At 40.7% G+C, this 18,778-nt stretch overlaps 1 protein-coding gene across 6 annotated transcripts in view; it reads right to left on the bottom strand.

Moving 5' to 3' along the window:
• The window catches only part of LOC110837247 (uncharacterized), a 287,610-nt gene that overhangs the window by 94,824 nt on the left and 174,008 nt on the right, over positions 1-18,778 (bottom strand). For 5 of the 6 annotated variants that reach the window (XR_015534460.1, XM_087346312.1, XM_087346310.1 and 2 more), the window contains exon 4: positions 8,798-8,908. The exons of the other annotated variant lie outside the window; for it this stretch is intronic. Coding sequence is in view for 4 of the 5 variants with exons in the window: in XM_087346312.1 (XP_087202438.1) it covers positions 8,798-8,908 (111 nt within the window). In the remaining variant the exon portion in view is untranslated. The remainder of the gene's footprint in view (positions 1-8,797; positions 8,909-18,778) is intronic. 6 annotated transcript variants of the gene reach the window in all.

Here is an 18,778-nt window from a genome sequence, read left to right as displayed (position 1 = left end):
GACAACGATCATTTTTCTTAAAATTACGTTTGTTTTCAGGAAACGCTTTGTATTCCATTCCAAATGTTTTATGGTGATTTGACTTCACAGCACATAAAGTTGCGCTTATTGATAATTGTGTATAAATTATGTTCATATACACACCAATGACCTGCCACGGTGGTCTAGCGGTTAGAACGCTGGCCTTGTAATCCTGGGGTCTCGGGTTCGATTCCCGGCGGTGCCCGAATTTATAACTTGTGTTGGGCAAGGCCGTGGTCTAGGCAACACGGAGTTTTCCTCCGGGGGCTTCCCCGGTTTCTCCGTGGCATCCCAACAATTACTCCATTCACACACACAGAAGAAGGCAATGGCAAACCACTTCTGGATCATCTGCCAAGAACGTATATGAACAGGTCCCAGTCCGAGAAAAGGATGGAAGGATCCTGTTCATATGGACCTGTCGTCAGACAGAACACTACATAAATAAATACACACCAATGGCTTCCGGATTTATAAACTCAGAATTTCTCGATTAGTCAGTTGAGACACCTCACCATTTACATCAAGATCCTGCTCCATTGAAGTAATGCACTTTCAGAATCGATATTCGAAATCAACCGACTTGACAGGACCACAATGAAACTTAAAAATAATAATAAGAACAAAATACTTGGATTTCGATCAATGTTTTCCGCGGGGCTAGTACAATCCGTTGTAATGGATTCAAGTAGAAAGCATCCGAAGTGTAAAGTAGCCGAGGTTGTCACTCACTGTTGAAGACACACGCTAGTTTACAAACCACGGTAGCTCTTGGATAGGGGTCTTTGTGTGTGGTGGTAACACGCATGGGGTAGATACTTGCGACCCCTGATCGTCCCAGCACCAGGGGCGACTGCCTGCCTGTTACTGTTAATGTTATGCACGGGCACAACCCAAGATGGAGGGACGGTATTCCGTGGGGGCTCAGAGGAACAAGTGTCTGATATCCTGGACTGCCCAATCTTTGTGGGCAAGGATTTTGTTCATGTCAGTGAAGCTTCGTGCATATTAGAACCATCTGTACTGAAATCTACGATCTCACAAAAGCCAGAGAATTTGCCACTACACTCGGTGTTTCAAAGTGCTAAGCCGCGCCCTGCAAATATCCAGAAATTTGTGTGAACCTGCGTATGAGAATGCGAGTTTCTCGGTTTATTAAATGACGATTGCGCCACTGCGCAAGTTATGCAGAGTCAGAATAAAGGACGATTTAAATTATGAATTGGAAAAGGTGTTGAAGGTAGCGGTGCACCCTCCAGGAAAAAATCCGTCTCCTTCACTGCTTTAAACAATACAAGACCTCCCAACATTAAACTCCACTAGTTCAATTAAAAAATATAAATGATCTGCTTTCGTATTTCATAACAATATGTTGCATGTTCCTCAAATAGAATTCATTACGTCTGGAACACATGTTCCTATAAACAGACATTTGTTAAATAATACACTAATTTAGATGGAAACGTATAATCAAGTAGTGCTATTTAAATATTACACTTCTATAATACACACTCTGACAGCCAGCGCCTGTCAATATTTCCAATCAGCATTTGCTGCACCAACATAACATAACCTCACTTCAGTAGTAAGCCGTGTGCCACTGACCACAGAGTTACGAGGCAATTTATCGTAATTGTCATGCGCCAATTTCCCTATCCAGTTCGATGAGTCGAGATAAAGATATCGATCACACACGAAGCAATGCGATTTTTAATAAAAGTAGGGTGTGAAAAAATAGGGGCACGATTCTCAAACTGTGTATTCTGGGTGACACAACAATGTTTATTTTCAGCAGAGAACGAAAAAATTGGTTTGTGGTGCAGTACACTTTATTCTGAACGCATACAATATTATATACTGACGTGCTATATCCTAAATATTTAAAGGAACTCCCCTTTCTTGGCAACAATTTACTCCCTTTATGTTTTCATGGCCGTGGCCCACTTTAAGATGTTGCCACGACCAGCTAACGAAAAAGTTTATTAAAAGCATTCCTGAAAATGAACAAACACAGGGAATGAAGCTGCTTCACCCCACAAAGCGTGCGTAGAGATACAAAAGACGGTGAGACGGACAGTGATTGTCCTTCCAGTGGCAAGAGAAGACGAGGAATCTCATCAGGAAGTCCAGAGTGCTGGACCAATTCGGAGAAGACGATGCAGCAGTAATCCGCATGAGACTGGGACTTCTTCGCCTTCCAGTAATCCTTAGTAAAGACGTGTTCTTATTGTGACTGGGCCCAACTGGACGATGACTTGTGGTGATTAACAGTCTAATCCACCCAGACTGTGTCCCTCATGGCAAGGCTTAGCTGTTCTATTGTACAGTGACACTTATTGGCTGACTTTATACTAAAGAAATTAAGTCTCTGCAGTACTCCAACTGCAAAGAACTACTGCATTTTCCTTCAGTTAACTTCAAAGAGTTGAGCCTTTCTTCAGAAGCTGAAATTCACACACAATACGAGGTTGAGATTGTCATTAAAATCAACAAGAGGATGGCGCAACAGCAACATGAGAACAGGAAAACATTCACGACGTCTACCGTCTTAAAAGTGCTTCAGGTGAGACTAACAAGAACTTCGAGCTAATAATTTTATAATTCAGCGACCCTTTACTGTTTGTTCTCCATTCTGACTACGATAAATTCCTCCCAACACCCCACGATAAAAAAAGTCTCGCGTCGTCGCCATGATTGCAATTGTTCACACAAGAAACATCTCATACAGAATTACTCGGTACGTTCCAAACGTACCTCAATTTTAATACGGAATATTAACCTTGTGCGTACGCATTTCTTTGGGGCACCCTGTATTTTGTGGTAGCTTCTCGCTTGTAATTGAACCTAAGGGAATAAACATGTAGTTTCGCCCGAAGACATGTATGAAATGTGCTCATTATATTTTAATAAATACGGAAAATATTTCTTATTCATTCAATGCGAATTCTATTCACCTTTCTAGAATCTTTCACTTGAAAACTTAATCCCTTTACAATAAACTTCAGATTTAAATAAAATAAAATAAAATAAAATGAACGTGAGTTGAGATATACAAGTGACGAGTTCATTCTGACAATATTTGTTCGAGGACGCCGAATATCATGGCTTCCATTGTTCAATATGCGTATTCAGAAGGGGATTACCCCGACAGTCAGTACCGCATTTATGATAAGGCTGGGAGCAGTATCAGTAGGAAGTGCGGCATGTTGGTTATTCAATGAATTTAATTCCAGGCGGATGGGTTCTCTTCACTTGGTGAATAGCTCTCAACTACGTGATGTGTAGCGGTGCCTATATGCGTCGCAACCCCTCACACAGATCTGTATGCTGAGTTGTCGCACTGCAAGGGGCAACAACCCACATCGGAAATATGAGCAATGAAGTAGGATGCTTGAAAGGTGAGAATGGGCAGGAAATGGGCAAATCATTGTTGTAAAGTTTGTTGGAATTTTATAATAGGAAAATAATTTGAAATAAAAAGGCGGTATATTCCGCTTCTGCATCCATTCCTATATGAATCAGCTAAGCTATTTTCCTCTCATTAGAAGAATAAAAATGATGAATCGCGATTCATCGCCATGATGACGGAGGCAGTATGACCTCTGAAACGTTGGTAAACATCGACCAGACTACACAGCGCAACAACCCAGGAGACAGAAATCTTCATCGCCCTGATGACGGAGTCAGTATGACCTCTGAAACGTTGGTAAACATAGACCAGACTACACAGCGCAACAACCCAGAAGACAGAAATCTTCATCGCCCTGATGACGGTGGCAGTATGACCTGCGAAACGTTGGTAAACATAGACCAGACTACACAGCGCAACAACCCAGAAGACAGAAATCTTCAGACTCTGATGACGGAAGCAGTATGACCTCCGAAACGTTGGTTAACATCGACCAGACTACACAGCGCAGCAACCCAGAAGACAAAAATCTTCATCGCCCTGATGACGGAGGCAGTATGACCTCCGAAACGTTAGTAAACATCGACTAGACTACACAGCGCAACAACCCAGAAGACAGAAATCTTCATCGCCCTGATGACGGAGGCAGTATGACCTCTGAAACGTTGGTAAACATCGACCAGACTACACAGCGCAACAACCCAGAAGACAGAAATCTTCATACTCTGATGACGGAGGCAGTATGACCTCTGAAACGTTGGTAAACATCGACCGGACTACACAGCGCAACAACCCAGAAGACAGAAATCTTCATACTTCCTCCATCTTCAGGGCTGATAATGGAGACCCGCGGGTCTATGCGGTGTCAAAACCCAGAAAAACAACGTCGTCAGTACAACGGAAGGTCTGCGTAAATGAAAACCTGGAGCGATACGGAAGGAAGCGATCATGGCTCATTTTAATTTACTGATTCTATATCCTCGAGACGATAACTGAGAACAACTGACAACCCTATGTTTTCCTCTGGTGAAACAGAGAGACGAACAGGGAAGCCTCCGAAAGCACGTCAGAAGCGTTCATGCTTTGGTTAATCTGGTACGTGCCTTCAGTATGAATAGAGTCTGCCAGTGATCAGCGGAAACGCTGCTGTATGCTGCATCTTTTAAAGAACTGATCATGATCTTTGTTGCGTCAGACATGCGTACAGCTGTACACACGTTCTTCACCGCAAAATAAGATTCGCGGCGCGCCCTCCAGTCGGGCTGTTTACCCGCCACTACGACGCCTTCGACCCACCGAGAGACGCTCCACCCCCACCCGGTGGCCACCAGCGAGCAAGTTGACACCTCAAATTGAGCGTCTGGTTTACTGCCCGGCATCAGCGACGGAGCGGCTTCTGGCATTTAAATTCCTGCATGACCCTGTCTCCACCGCCTGTTATTTATCTTGTTACGCGAACTGTCTTGGGTTTCACGTACACAAACTGACCATTATGACATGTCTGCCGTTTATAGTTTGCTCAACAAGGCCGGTCAACTGCCTGCGTCCACTTCTGGATTTAGTAAAGGGCGAGAAGGGGAAGGGAGAGTTTGCTTTTGCAAACTTTGTGAGGAAGAAAGAAAGAAAGAATGCAGGAAAAGAATGAAAAGGGAGAAAGAGGGGAAAATAAAATAAGAAAGATAAGGTGTCTGACAGAAACCGATAGACGTTTCAGAGGTCTTGCTGCCTTCATCGTCAGGGCGACTCATCGCTATCTTCTCTTTCATCTTATTTCCTAAAGAACCTTATTCTAATCTCAGAACAGTTTTGCTGCTTGGAAGCATTAATTGAAAACCTTCGATGTCACTGTCTTTGTATAAATACTAAAAGATCCATCCATCTTCTTCATACAAAAAGATGAAATATAGCCAAGGTTAATCCCAATTTTCGCCACTTAGAGGCAGCGTAGACCAGAAACGAAAAGAATAGACGAGGCCATGGCTCCATGGAGCTGTAACAGCAGGGTAATCTAGGGCGTTTGTATTTTCAACAGAACAATTCGCCGAGGCGATTCACAAACAAATCTTACTAATGGATATGTCCATTGTACTAAGTAGGATCATAGTTCACAGTAATGTCACAGCCAGATACACATCTTTCATTAATCTCTCCCTCCACGGACCACGGGGATGTAGTTACACTAATTTTATATGGCCCGCTTCATTTTGTATGTCTCACTCACACTCACTTTTTTCTCTTCTCTCTCTCTCTCTATATTCCGGTTGCAGATTCAGCTGTTTTATGCACGGATATAACCGTTTCCCAAAAGCTGTCGGATTGAAACAGAATTTATTCCCTGCCTCTAGTATGTAATGAAACTCTGCACAATCACTGCATTGCTAAATGTTGTTTATTAGCCGTCCCATTAAACGTTTACTAATTTTTATCCATCTCTATTTTATAAAAAAAAAATTAAAATAAAATAAAATAAAATTTGAAAATAAAGCGTACTATGAGCGCGCTTAAAACGGTTTACCTGAATGTGATAATTACACATCGCGAAATGAAGATGATTCATACTAATTTCTGACATGCAACTGAAGTCCTGCAGATATTAAGATATAATCACTGCTCATAACTCGGCGTCTGCATCTAAACAAGATAGCCCAACAGTAAGATAAAAAAATCGAATGTGTTTATTAAACCAAATGTGTGATTATAATGTTCACGAAAGCACATCATTAAATCCGATCCTCAGTTGGATCCAGCCCACATGTTAATATCCAATTCTATTTAATATACCAAATCTAAAACTTCTTGACGATGGTGAAGAGTCAATTGAATAAAATTTTTGGATATTATCCATCGTCTAGTAAATATAAAACGTAAAACGACGTTTCGGAGATGGGACTCTATCTCCGTCTTCAGGTTCCCTATCTCCGGAGATAGGGATTAGCTCTATCTAGTGGGCCCAACTGTGTAGGAACCTGAAGACGGAGATAGAGTCCCATCTCCGAAACGTCGTTTTACGTTTTATATTTACTAGACGATGGATAATATTCAAAAAATTTATTCAATTGTCTATTTAATATAATATATTGCCTCATACGAGTTAGTCACATGCATCACAAGACGCCCGATCAAAATGTTATGTGCATTTCTCATCTCTTCAGGCCACACAACTTTTCAACCCTTCTCGTTCAATTCACCGTCATAAAAGAATTACGTTAAGTGTACAAATTATGATGCGCTTTACTACAGAGTTTCTTCCTAACTCCTAACTCCTGCTACTTCCCATTCTGATCCAAGATGCCAAGTGCAATACAAAACAAGCCAATGGGTTTATTATAGCACAGAAAAGTGTCCAGAACACGCAGCGAATGACACTGCGAATTAAAACTGTGTCAACCCTCAGGTTCTGAAGCGATCCAGACAGGAACTTCAAGACGATGACAATCAGACCGCTTATCGCGTCTGAAAGAACCGCTACCTGGCCAATCCTGTTGTTTCTGAACGAGTAACCGCTGTTAGTAAGGGAACACGAACACCTGCATACAAATTTCGTCCCAGGACAAAATACGCGCTTAGTTCACACCATCAATCATTTCTAGCGGGGGAGATCCCTGTGACGTAATATGCTAAGACATCGTTTCTTTGGGCCCCCGCGTCAATGAACACCGTCGGAAGAATAACGTCTTCACTAATCGAGTGTTTAACACTTTCAGTGTTACGAAGGAGATAAATCGATTTGAATCCAACAGCTTATTCCATTATTGACGTATTATCAATCTTTAGAATTTTATAAAAATGGGAATCATAAGTTGCCATGAAAATATACAGACAAAATAACATTTTCGCGTCATTTGACGAAAGAGTATAGAAATCAACGCATAATGAGGTGGTTTTATCCACCTGCCTGTAAGAATGTTACATCTCCAAAATTACGTAACGAATTTCGGTTAAATATGATATGGAGGATACAGACTGGAAGATACTGAATATATTTAGTTTTGAGATTGTTAACTACCGTTTATATGAAGCTCAGATCGAAGGCTATCGACATCCTAAAATCGAGGCACTGTACACGATAAATACATGGATCTCACTAATGTCTACTATGTAGTTTGGAAATTTTTCGATACAAAATATAAAGCAAGATCTTTTCTTTGCTTTCTGCCATGTTATACCTGCAACGTAAATAGATTTTCAATAACAAATTCGTATTTGCAACAAATGGCCACTAAGACCAACGAAGTACATAAAATAAGCAAGATATACGATAAGAAAACATTTCTCCGCACTTGGTAAACCTTGCATAAGCCTGACCTTGAGTTCGTCTCAAATGTATCTAAATGCGTGCTTTTAGCACCTACATATATAAATTTTAAACTCCTCATTTCTTAAATATACTAAATATATTCCTGATGTTTTGCTACTTTTCATTACTTTTAATTGCCAAGGTCTCTATGTGAAGCACGAGATAAACATGGACCGGTCTGGAAGAGTCAAGGTTAACTACATTCTACACATGCGTGAAGCAGTGATTGCCTACAAGTACTGACACTCCCACGCTATTAAATTTCCCATTTCTGTTGCTCATTCGTTGTTGCAAAACTCGGCAATACGAATAATACTCATACAATACAAAAACATTGATACTTATATCTCTCAAAAATAAAATATCAAAATAAGCGACAATGCACGTTACTGAACTGATGTGTAAATAGCCTGTAGAATTTTAATCTTTCGTAACTGGAAAACGCTTTATTTTAAATTATGTATTATACTAACGAAGGCATTAGATTCGCTTTTAATGTGTAACGCAAGAAACATTTAGAGAGATGAATTTCTATGCGATAATTATTTTATTTAGTGTTCTGTCTGACGACAGGTCCATATGAACAGGATCCTTCCATCCTTTTCTCGGACTGGGACCTGTTCATATACGTTCTTGGCAGATGATCCAGAAGTGGTTTGCCATTGCCTTCTTCTGTGTGTGAATGGAGTAATTGTTGGGATGCCACGGAGGAAAACTCCGTGTTGCCTAGACCACGGCCTTGCCCAACACAAGTTATAAATTCGGGCACCGCCGGGAATCGAAACCGAGACCCCAGGATTACAAGGCCAGCGTTCTAACCGCTAGACCACCGTGGCTCATGCGATAATTAGCTTCGCGTAAATGAGGATATCTCTCTAAGGACATACACTGTTATAAGGTAGTTAATTTAAAGAACACAGGAAAACATTTGTTGTTGACTACAAGAGATCGGTGTGAAGCGAACACAGACGTTTACAAACTGACTATAACCCAAATAATCACAGCATTTGTACCATCCTATATTTGATTACGCACTATATTCGGATAAGTGTGTTTCGTTTATCACTCACCCTGGCGAGCTGTCGCTGGAGTCGCGTCAGTGCCAATCGCTCCTTCTGACCGTTCCTCTGCTCGGCCTCAAGAGCTCGCTCCAGCTCCAGGACTCGGGCCTCCAGACTTTCCTGCACCAACAGATGAACACTTTATAAGACAAGTGTTCCAACACGGCGGATTCTTCAATTGTAGACAACTGAGAAGGAAGTGGTCGTAGCCTGATTTAATGCAATACCCAAGTATTTGGTGCATGGACCAAATTTGGATTGGGGTACTTGGATTTTTATTCTCATAATTCAAATCCCATAGTTCAATAATGCCAAAATAAAACATAATTATACTAACATACGGTTGTAATTAAACTTCATAATATGGATAATAGGTGCCCGAACCAAGATTCGAACCTGGGATTTATTGAGAATTACTTCTAGGTGAAGAATTGTAAAGGACTTATAAAGACGTTCGTCTGGATTTTTCCCGTACAGCCTGAGGAAAACCACAAACAAGTCTGTCTTAATAACTGATCACCGAGCCGGGATGTAAACTCGGGACCGCTCAAACACGAAGCAGGAGAAATACCACTTAATTGTGACGTTTCTGTGTCCCCAAGGTAATGTTCCTCGACACCTCAATTTTGCCTCTGAATGTTGCTTCTTCCCAGCTAAAACATTGCCACGTGAAACAAAAACCACAGTTGTAATCGATATCGGTAACCCTGCCGTGCATATCATTTAGATACAATTATTCCCAACACTCAAAATGATAGTATTTCATAGCACAGTATAACTTTCTCAAATATAGAAGTTCTTGACGATGGTGATGAGTCATGTGAATAAAAAAATTCATGGATATTATCCATCGTCTAGTAAATAAAATATGAAACGTAAAACGACGTTTCGGAGATGGGGCTCTATCGTCGTCTTCAGGTGCATACTCAGTTGGGCCCACTAGATAGAGCTAATCCCTAGGTCCGGATCTAGGGATTAGCTCTATCTAGTGGGCCCAACTGAGTAGGCACCTGAAGACGAAGATAGAGCCCCATCTCCGAAACGTCGTTTTACGTTTTATATTTTATTTACTTCTTTATTACGCCGTCTCCTTTACAGGAGGTTGGCGACAAATTATGAACAGGGTCCTTCCATCCTTTTCTCGGACTGGAACCTGTTTTATTTACTAGACGATGGATAATATCCAAGAAAACTTTTATTCAAATAGTAACTTTCTATCGACAGGGACGGTTTTGGTCAATTTCGGGTTCCGTAAGCCGTCTAGTTAGTTAGTTAGTTAGTTACTAACTTTATCTTAATATTATCTAACACTGGGGGATTGAGCATGAATTACGCTTGCAAACACGAACGTGATCGATGCGTTACACGGATAGGCTACTAGCTCTTGACTACAAACGACCTACTCAAATACAGGCCATGGGAATTTGCATACATAATACGACGCACACGTTTTGTAGCCTGTACACTTGCAGTAAAATAATTAGGGAAATATATATTTTTCTTCGTCTTATTTCAAAGACCACGCAACGTTTTAGAATCTGGTTCTGTTTCCATCTTGAGCTGAGCAAACCTACTGAGTTGGGCTCACTAGAAGAAGCTAATCTTCCTAAGGACTGATATTAACTTCCACAATTGACGTAAATGGTTAAGTGCGATCACCTTAACACGGATGCAAAATAACCTTCCGAAAATGGTTTGGTTTTCAAAGCAAGACGGAAAAATTCCCAGAAACATGCAACAGTTTAGTAACAAATCATCGCCATAAACCTTTACGCTAGTTATAAAACGGTTTGTAGGCCTACGAGGAAGACTTGTTAATCTAGACCTAGGGATTCAATCATGTACGTTCTCAGAATTATTTAGACTGGAGTCCAGAAAACAGAGCTTGACTACTGTCTGCATCTTGCTTTCAAATTAACTGATTATTAACATAACAGAACTCGGAAGTCCAGTATCCCAAAAAAGTTGTTAAATTTACCTAAATTTAAGCCACGTTCATCCAGCTCATATTCTCAGAAGCTACATTTCCAATTGGCCTTATCTTTCGGGTCCCTTAAAACTTACCTCATGATATAATATGCCTGCTAATAATTGGAAACACTTGTAATTGGGACGCAGTCTCGATTACTTTCCGTCGTAAATACTGGAATTATGACGCCAATTGTATGCCTACATCACTTTCGGCTTAGGAATCGCACAGAGTTTACGTACAAAATATTAAAATAGGCAAATGGATGTTGAACACTTCACAAATCTAAATCTTGGCATAACATTGCACATTCCTACTTCGCCTTCTTCCTGCCCCAGGTTCAAAACAAACGGCAATGATTTTATTACTTTCGCTGGAAATTTCAGACGTTCTTCTGAGAACGCGCGTTGTGATGACAATGTTGGCTGTGTTTAACTTGGGCTTGAGTACCGAAAACATGGTTCAGCTGATTATGGTGCAGACTGTAGGTAGCGGAAACGGAGCTCTGTACCAGGCCTGCTAATCGCCTGTTTAAGCCGGACAATGCACGCGCTGTGTCTCAGTGCCAGGCTGAGTAAGACATCGACCGCTGACTCCACAGCCCAGACTCTAATCGCGCGCTGAAAAATGAGTGCCAATAAATTCTGTCCCTCCCCCCCCTTGCCCCCGAAATACAACTCGCCCACATCCTAATGTGTATGCAACCTGAAGTACTCAGACTGCTTTCTTTCTTCCTGGAAGCACACACGTGTGCTGAAATACAATTAGCCCACGATTTAAAGCGGGGACTTGGCGATGAGGACAAACGAGAAACCCTCACACACTGGACACTAGCGCAGTGTGACTCATACAGCCAAGCGTGACGGATAATGGCTATTATATTACAAGAAGATTGCCATTGTCTGAGGCAGGCTTCTTCCTACATGGAACAATGATCTTCCTGGGAAGCTAATGGTTACTCAGCTAGTAAAAAAATTAGTTCTCCGTTCATGAAACCAGAAGGTGCATTACCATATTCACAAGGCAACAACAGTCCTTATGGACACCCTCACACCCAATTTCTTCAAGATCCGTTTTAATATTATCCTCACATTTGCGCCTAGGTATTGGTGGTCTCTTTCTCTCAGGGTCCCCGATCGAAACAATGCATGCACATTTTATCTCTTCCATTCGTGCCACATGACCACCCAACTCATCATCCTTGATGTCCTTATCTTAAAAGTTATGAATATGTAAGTTGATCTTTATGTATTAAAACCACAACGTCAAGAAAATAGATTTTATTTCCATGTTTGGGTGTAAAATTATCCATTCCCATTCTGTTGTACCCTTTGGTTGCAATTTATAAAAACAACAACAAATAAATTCCAAAAACAAATATGGTTGTACATGCTGTATCGTATTGTCGTCAGTAACCTTTACACTACGCCTACAAATTATGCAGCTCCTCATTAGGCCGTGAAATTTTCTCAAGTATCCTGCCACTTGGTTCTAAGTATTTTCCTAGCTCTCTTGTTCAAAAACATCATCAATCTATGTTCTTCCCCTCTTGTTACTGGTAAAGTTTCACACCCATAAAAACCAACAGGTGATAATTACCTACATAAATTATTTATTTATAGCTGAGGAAGTTCTACATTTAACAATTTAATGTGATTACCATTTCTCTATGGTACGTAATTTTAGGGAAATTACAGTCTTAACTGGTGCTTGGACTCGTGAAATAACTTCCACCACAAATCATATTTTGCATTCTATGCCACTAAAGACTTCATAATTTATACTAAAGAAGTTACTGTAATATAATCTACAAGTTTATTTTTGATATTTCATTGTCATAATTCACACAAAACAGCTTAATACAATAAGCCAATTAGGTAATGTGACGCAACGGGCTATTCCGTGTTTACAGTCTCAACTTCAATTACAATTTTGTGACAACCAGAATCCATTGTCTGTTGTATTGTCCATGGCACCGATATGTTATATCGACAGTTGTACAATTAAATGACAGACGAAACTTCGACTTCTGACAGAACAGACTAATACCGATTGCTGTTATGAATTATGCAAAATGTCTCACAGGAAACAATAATAATTGAGGGACATGCATTGTATTAGCTCGCCGAAATTCGTACGACAACCCACAGGGATACAGAGATACGAACCACCTCTCGTTCGTCAAACCGCCTCAGTTTCCAGTTTGTAGCACACAGAGGATTTTAATCAAAGCTTTTTTTTTTAAAAAAAAAAGTCTCTCCATCATCAGTGCAGCTGCAGTGGAAGTCGGAGTCGGGCTAGTATGTAATGAATAAGGCCCATTTGTATCGCCTCGTTCAACTCACACGGAAATAAAAAGGGTGAACAGTCCACACAAAATTCGGACCAGTGGCTCGGAATCAGTCCAACAGTAGAGTTTAATGAAGGACTAGTTTTTGACGATTCTCTAAAGGTTTGTGACAATGGTTGATTCGTAACAGAAACACTGTGTCGTACGTTGTGTACTGTCTTGTTTGCAACCGCCCTTCCGCAGACTGTTTTCTTCTCACTCTGGTTGCCACGGGATCAAACCCAGTAGCGTGCCCGGTTTGCTTGCGGTTACAGCTTGATATAACTTCGGATAATGCGGAAGGATATAAGGACTAATAATTGGTGTAGACTTTGTCGGCGAGCAAGATTGTCCGACTCTCAGGGATTATACGGGGACTGTGATAGTTGGAGCGGCCGTACGCCAAGGACATGAAATCTGTGGGGATGATCAACTGCAGACCACACCGAAGTCACCTTGGAAACGTTTCACCTTTTATTTCCGTTCGAGACACTGTTGTACAATAAGTTATTCTGATTGTAGGGCAGCGCGATGATTCGGCTGTTGTATTTATAATTGTAAGAATCAAGCAGAAACTGTCTGCTTGCCTTGAAGAACCGAACTTTCAGAGAGCGAGCACCAACGCAATCTCCTTTTTATATTCCCGCAACGTAACTGTTCTTGAATTTTGAATTGAATATGACAATCCGATTCGTCTCCCAAAAAGTCACTTACGACGTCGGAAACGTGCCGAACAGCCACATTCGAATTCCATTGGTCCCAGTCGTAGTGGAACAGCGGTCATCTGGCAATCGTCACTCCACACCTACTAGGGCGCCCCAAACCAACGGTCACTAAACCGAATGTCGGGATAAGAGACTTTCACATGCCAGGATGGCGCCACTCTCTTTCCCAATGTGATACATTGGACAAAGCCAAAAATTAATAAAATCACTCAAATTTTGATGAAGTGAGGTGTACCAAGCATCATCTAATCACACCTCCTTCGTTCATATAAACCAGATTAATATGCCAAAGCCTGGTTTACCCTTCATCTCAAGTTTCAGTCCGTTCGGGAATTGAACCACGGACCCGGACTGGCACATGTTTTACGTACACGACGTGCCGGATGCTAGTAGTATTCTTGCGCTTAGGTGAACGGTTGTCACGCAGGCCGAATTGTCAGTAAAATGATGACCAATAACCCAAAGACGCAAGTGGAGCCAACTCTCAGAACTTCATACATATGAAATAAACCTCAGACAACGGACGATGTCCAACACATTGCACCTGAACCACAGTTTCTACCAGCAGGTTGGCACTTGTGGTCGACGAAACAAACACTACACGCGAGTAGGCCTACGTGCAACTAGAAGCTTCACATGGTCGGGTAACACGCCGATCGGCTGGTTATTCAACCCCCAACATCCAATAAGCAGCATCCTTCCGCATCCTTGCTTTTACAGTTCTTAATAAATTTCTCTGAATCAAACTATCAATAAAACCTCATCCTATTTCTCCAAACGGAGAAAGATTGGATTTCAAGTAATCCACTTTTCCCAAGACGTCAGAACGAAGGAAAATGAAAGTGGAATAATAAGTTTCCGATTTGCTGCAGCAATGCACATAAACGAAGAAAGGATGTGTCTAACGACGCTCTGAGCTAAAACAGTTGCGCAGATTCCTGAATTAAACGTGTTCACAGTTAAGGAACTTTGAGAATTACTTCCAATTCCCTGCTTAATGGGAAAGGATCAAGGTCTTCATTTTGGGCTTTATCGACACTTTTTGATAATTATTCGGAGCATAAAAGAAGCCGGTGTGAATTTCAATAGCACCTGAAAAAGATTGAATATCTTTCATCAGGACTCAGTCATAATTCAGTGTTACCATGGCATCGGAGTTCTCAAAAGTAACAAGGCAAAACTATACCCGAATGCCCTTTACTCAGACAAAGAGAGGAATTGTACCTCATCTGAACTAATGGAAAACAGGATTTGTACATTCTTTCTTTGATATTTGACGTAAATCCATGGTCTTACTGAGACTTCAGGCGCTCCTGGCGAAGTGTACGAAGATGGAGATAACAAGTACTTCTGAAACGTCGGCAAACTTCTATCAGTCTACACGGTGCAACAACTCGGAAGACAGCCATAATCAATAGTCTTGATTTGATACAGATTTAAACCTGCTATTGCAAGACTAACAGACCTAAATTTCACAAATTTACCAAGTAATGATGATTCAAATGGCCGTTCTTATGAAGACAAAGCTGGCATCTATATCCACAGACCATATTTTTCAGCATTCATTAGAGCATTGTAATTATTTCATTAGCGGTTGTTACAAGGCCGATTCGTGTGACTTTACATAGACGAGTATCGGACAGCTGACCCGAACACAAATACTGTTCGGTGTTATTACTCGTGGGCCATAATTTAATGCTTCATTCATCACGTGAATTCCATTACACAGCTGCAATACGGCCCATGCTAATATTACATGTGGTCTCTCCCCAGTTTGATAAAACAATTACATCAGGTTTGTATTAAAATCTCTTTTCGTTTGATTGGTAACCAACAACTGAATATTTCATTTTGCACTCGCAAATTTCAGTTCGATATTGGTCACAGGGGTCAGCGTGCTTTGACTCTTTCAAATTTGCATGGTAGATCGACTGCAGAGACCCACAGGGCTTTGCTTTCAACCCCGTTCTTGGTTCTGGAAAGCAGTGAGCTGGTGGGATACATCTGTGACGAGTAAATTCCTAAGTATGATTCTGAGATTGCTGCACTCAAAAGTGATATAATCTACGCACCTGACATTTTGGATAATAATGCAATTAACCCTTTACAGCACACAGTAAAGTACCACGCGCTTCAATGTTCAATAACTTTGCCCCACGAGGTGTTTGCTGGGTTAGACAATTTGCTTGAATGATCGGTTGGTTCCTTCGTTTTCTTTATTAGTTAGTCGGTCGGTTCCCGAGTTATTTCCCAACTCGGACAGCAGACTGCGCTCTGAAAGCAATCAAATTACCTCTCACGAAGATCGGCGAGCAATCATCTAAAGGATTTTGGTTTAATTATCCTGCCTACAATTTTCTAGTCCAATCTTACCTAAGACAGAACAGCCGATGAATATTTACATCAAGCTCTAAGGTAAGTGGAGGAGAAGAGTTATCCAGAAAATGAATAGGGGAGGCCTGTCCCTTGGGACCCGTCATATTTTAATCGCATTGTGCACATGTGCTGTTTGTTCCTTTCCCCCTTTATAATCTCTTTGCCGGGAGACTACATTACTGAAGTATTATCTTCCATTCATTAAAGTTGCAGGGACTCAGAGACCCTTACCGTCACATTCAACTTATTAAAGAAACGAATCTGTTTTCTTCTGCTAGCGAAATCCTGGAACATTCCGGAGTATTGATTGAATTCGGAAAGCATTGTAGTGTCTCAAGTACTGAGCCCCAATTCAGCTGCCATGTAGTCAGTATGTTCGCTGGACGGAACGTCCGCAAAAAGCACGCACGCCACAAACAACGTAACAAAAACCCAAACTCAGAAAGGCCAGCCACCTGAAAAAGTGAGATTTTTTTTAACGAGATGAGGAATTAGTCCAAAGTTTCGGTTGGAAACCCTGATGCAAAGAGACCATTTAAAAGCACAAGATGTATATGGAAGGATAATATTAAAATGTATCTTAGGAGACACAGCGTTTCGGGGAGGGGGGTGGGGATTGGATTTAAGCGGCTCAGGATAGAGTCTGGCTGCGGGCCGTTGTGAACACAACAAATTTACTTACGGTTCCAATTACATAACAACCGCTGTTAGAATATTTCTTGTTATCTGATACAAATATTGTTTTTCAGTGCGGATAGTACACAACAAACACTGCCTCCTCTTGTGTTTTCATGAAATATGACCTGCACATGGCGGAGTTATTAGACGTAAGGTATAATTATAACCAGTGAAGGGGACAACACGTCAAAATGATGTTATAATCCACTCTTAGCGGTAAGAGGAAATGCATTAATATGTGTGTTACGGCAAGACACTCCTACGTGTCGTAAGCTTGAGATCCCTCCCGAGACAGTTAACCAATTTTCTCGTGAAAACTGAGTGTGTGATAATTGTTACCCTACTCAGCGTTTCAGTGTAAAAGCAACGCAGAACATTACTGGCTTCATTTCCATGTTTATAACAACCCACGACCTATCTACATTCTGAACCACCTGCATCCAATCAATTCTCATATCACATTTAAGATCAGTTTTAAGGTTATCATATAATCTGTGTATAGGTTTCTAAAATGGTGCCATCCCTTCAGGCTCCTATGTTACAATTATTATTAATTTCTTATTTCTCCTATGCATACTACATGTTATGCCAATCTCATCGTTCTAGATATAATAATCTTAATATTATTTCAAATATTCACCACGTTACTCTGTTCACGCTTTCTCAATCAAAGTTACTACCCTAAGGAAGGCATCTCAAACTCAGTGTCTACCAAGGTCCACTTAAGAAGAAGCGACTATTCCGGGGGCCATTATATGGGTGGGTAAAATCGTAAGACATATTTTTCGTTCAACTATTTTCTTACAAGCGCACACAAATGTGAATTTAACCGAAACGAATTCCCACTTTATTTGACTGAAATATAAAACAGTGGTACACAAATATCTATCTGAAACGAGCTTCAAACTTAAAATCTATTAAAACTGTTCTCAACAAGGGAAATGATCTAGATAGGTTGTCTTGTAGATGAACTAGCTTCGTTATCTGTTTTTTTATATTCTTTAAAGTTTTACAATTATATTAGTGTTCCCTAGGTGGATTATTTGTTTTTATTTATATTTCTTCATTTTTTGCTCTGTGTTAATATTGTTTCTATTTTGGGTTTGCCTGTACTTGGCAGTTACATTTAATACTGTACATGTATAAGTTTAGTTAATCTGTTTGTGTAATATTATCCATTATTATTTCATTATTATTGTATGTATTATCTGTGTTTGCCTGTTATTGGCTTCTTGCTGTTGGCAAACACGTAAATAAATAAATTGAATTGAATTGAATTGAATTATGGGGCCGCAAATCGCGTACAATTCGAAATATATGCAGGGTTACAAGTTTCACGTGCCTGCCTTAAGATGAAAGACCAAAATAACAAAGCATCGGGTAAAACTGTGTTTTAATCTTTACTTTTATGGTTAGGTGACAGAGGACGAAGGAATTTTAATTGCATGGTAGCAAGAATTCCTCGAACGCACTTATATTCAAATAAAAATATTAGTATCATGATCCACCCCACTGATGACATGTAAGTGAGTACAATTCAAGATCATTAGAAAATAATTATTAACTTATCACAAACCCTATATCCGTCTGTTTATTTATAACAAGTTACGAAATAGTGAAACCACAAGAGGAGAGGTAAAGATAGATACTAGTAACCTGATATATTACAGTGCACCAGCTTTTATTACAGGTTATATTACATCGTAAACAGAACATCTACTTGTGATGTGGCGCGAAGTAAGGGGTGGGGGGTTGGGGTGGATGAGAATTTCAATTAAGACTCGGCGTAACCTCCTCGCCCTTGTCTCCCTGCGCCCGCTTCTCTGGAGCTGCCAATCAAACTAAGATCTGTTGGAGCTGCCCTGCATCACAACGCGCGTGTCGAACTGAAGGCATAAGCCCACGCCACTCAG

Source organism: Zootermopsis nevadensis, unplaced genomic scaffold (assembly GCF_977971745.1).
Source record: "Zootermopsis nevadensis isolate Lab colony 2312 unplaced genomic scaffold, Znev_1.0 Znev_ptg000010l, whole genome shotgun sequence".
NCBI classification, from domain to species: domain Eukaryota; kingdom Metazoa; phylum Arthropoda; class Insecta; order Blattodea; family Termopsidae; genus Zootermopsis; species Zootermopsis nevadensis.
The sequence above is the reverse complement of the archived record's forward strand: the minus strand, read 5'-3'. Positions and strand labels throughout refer to the sequence as shown.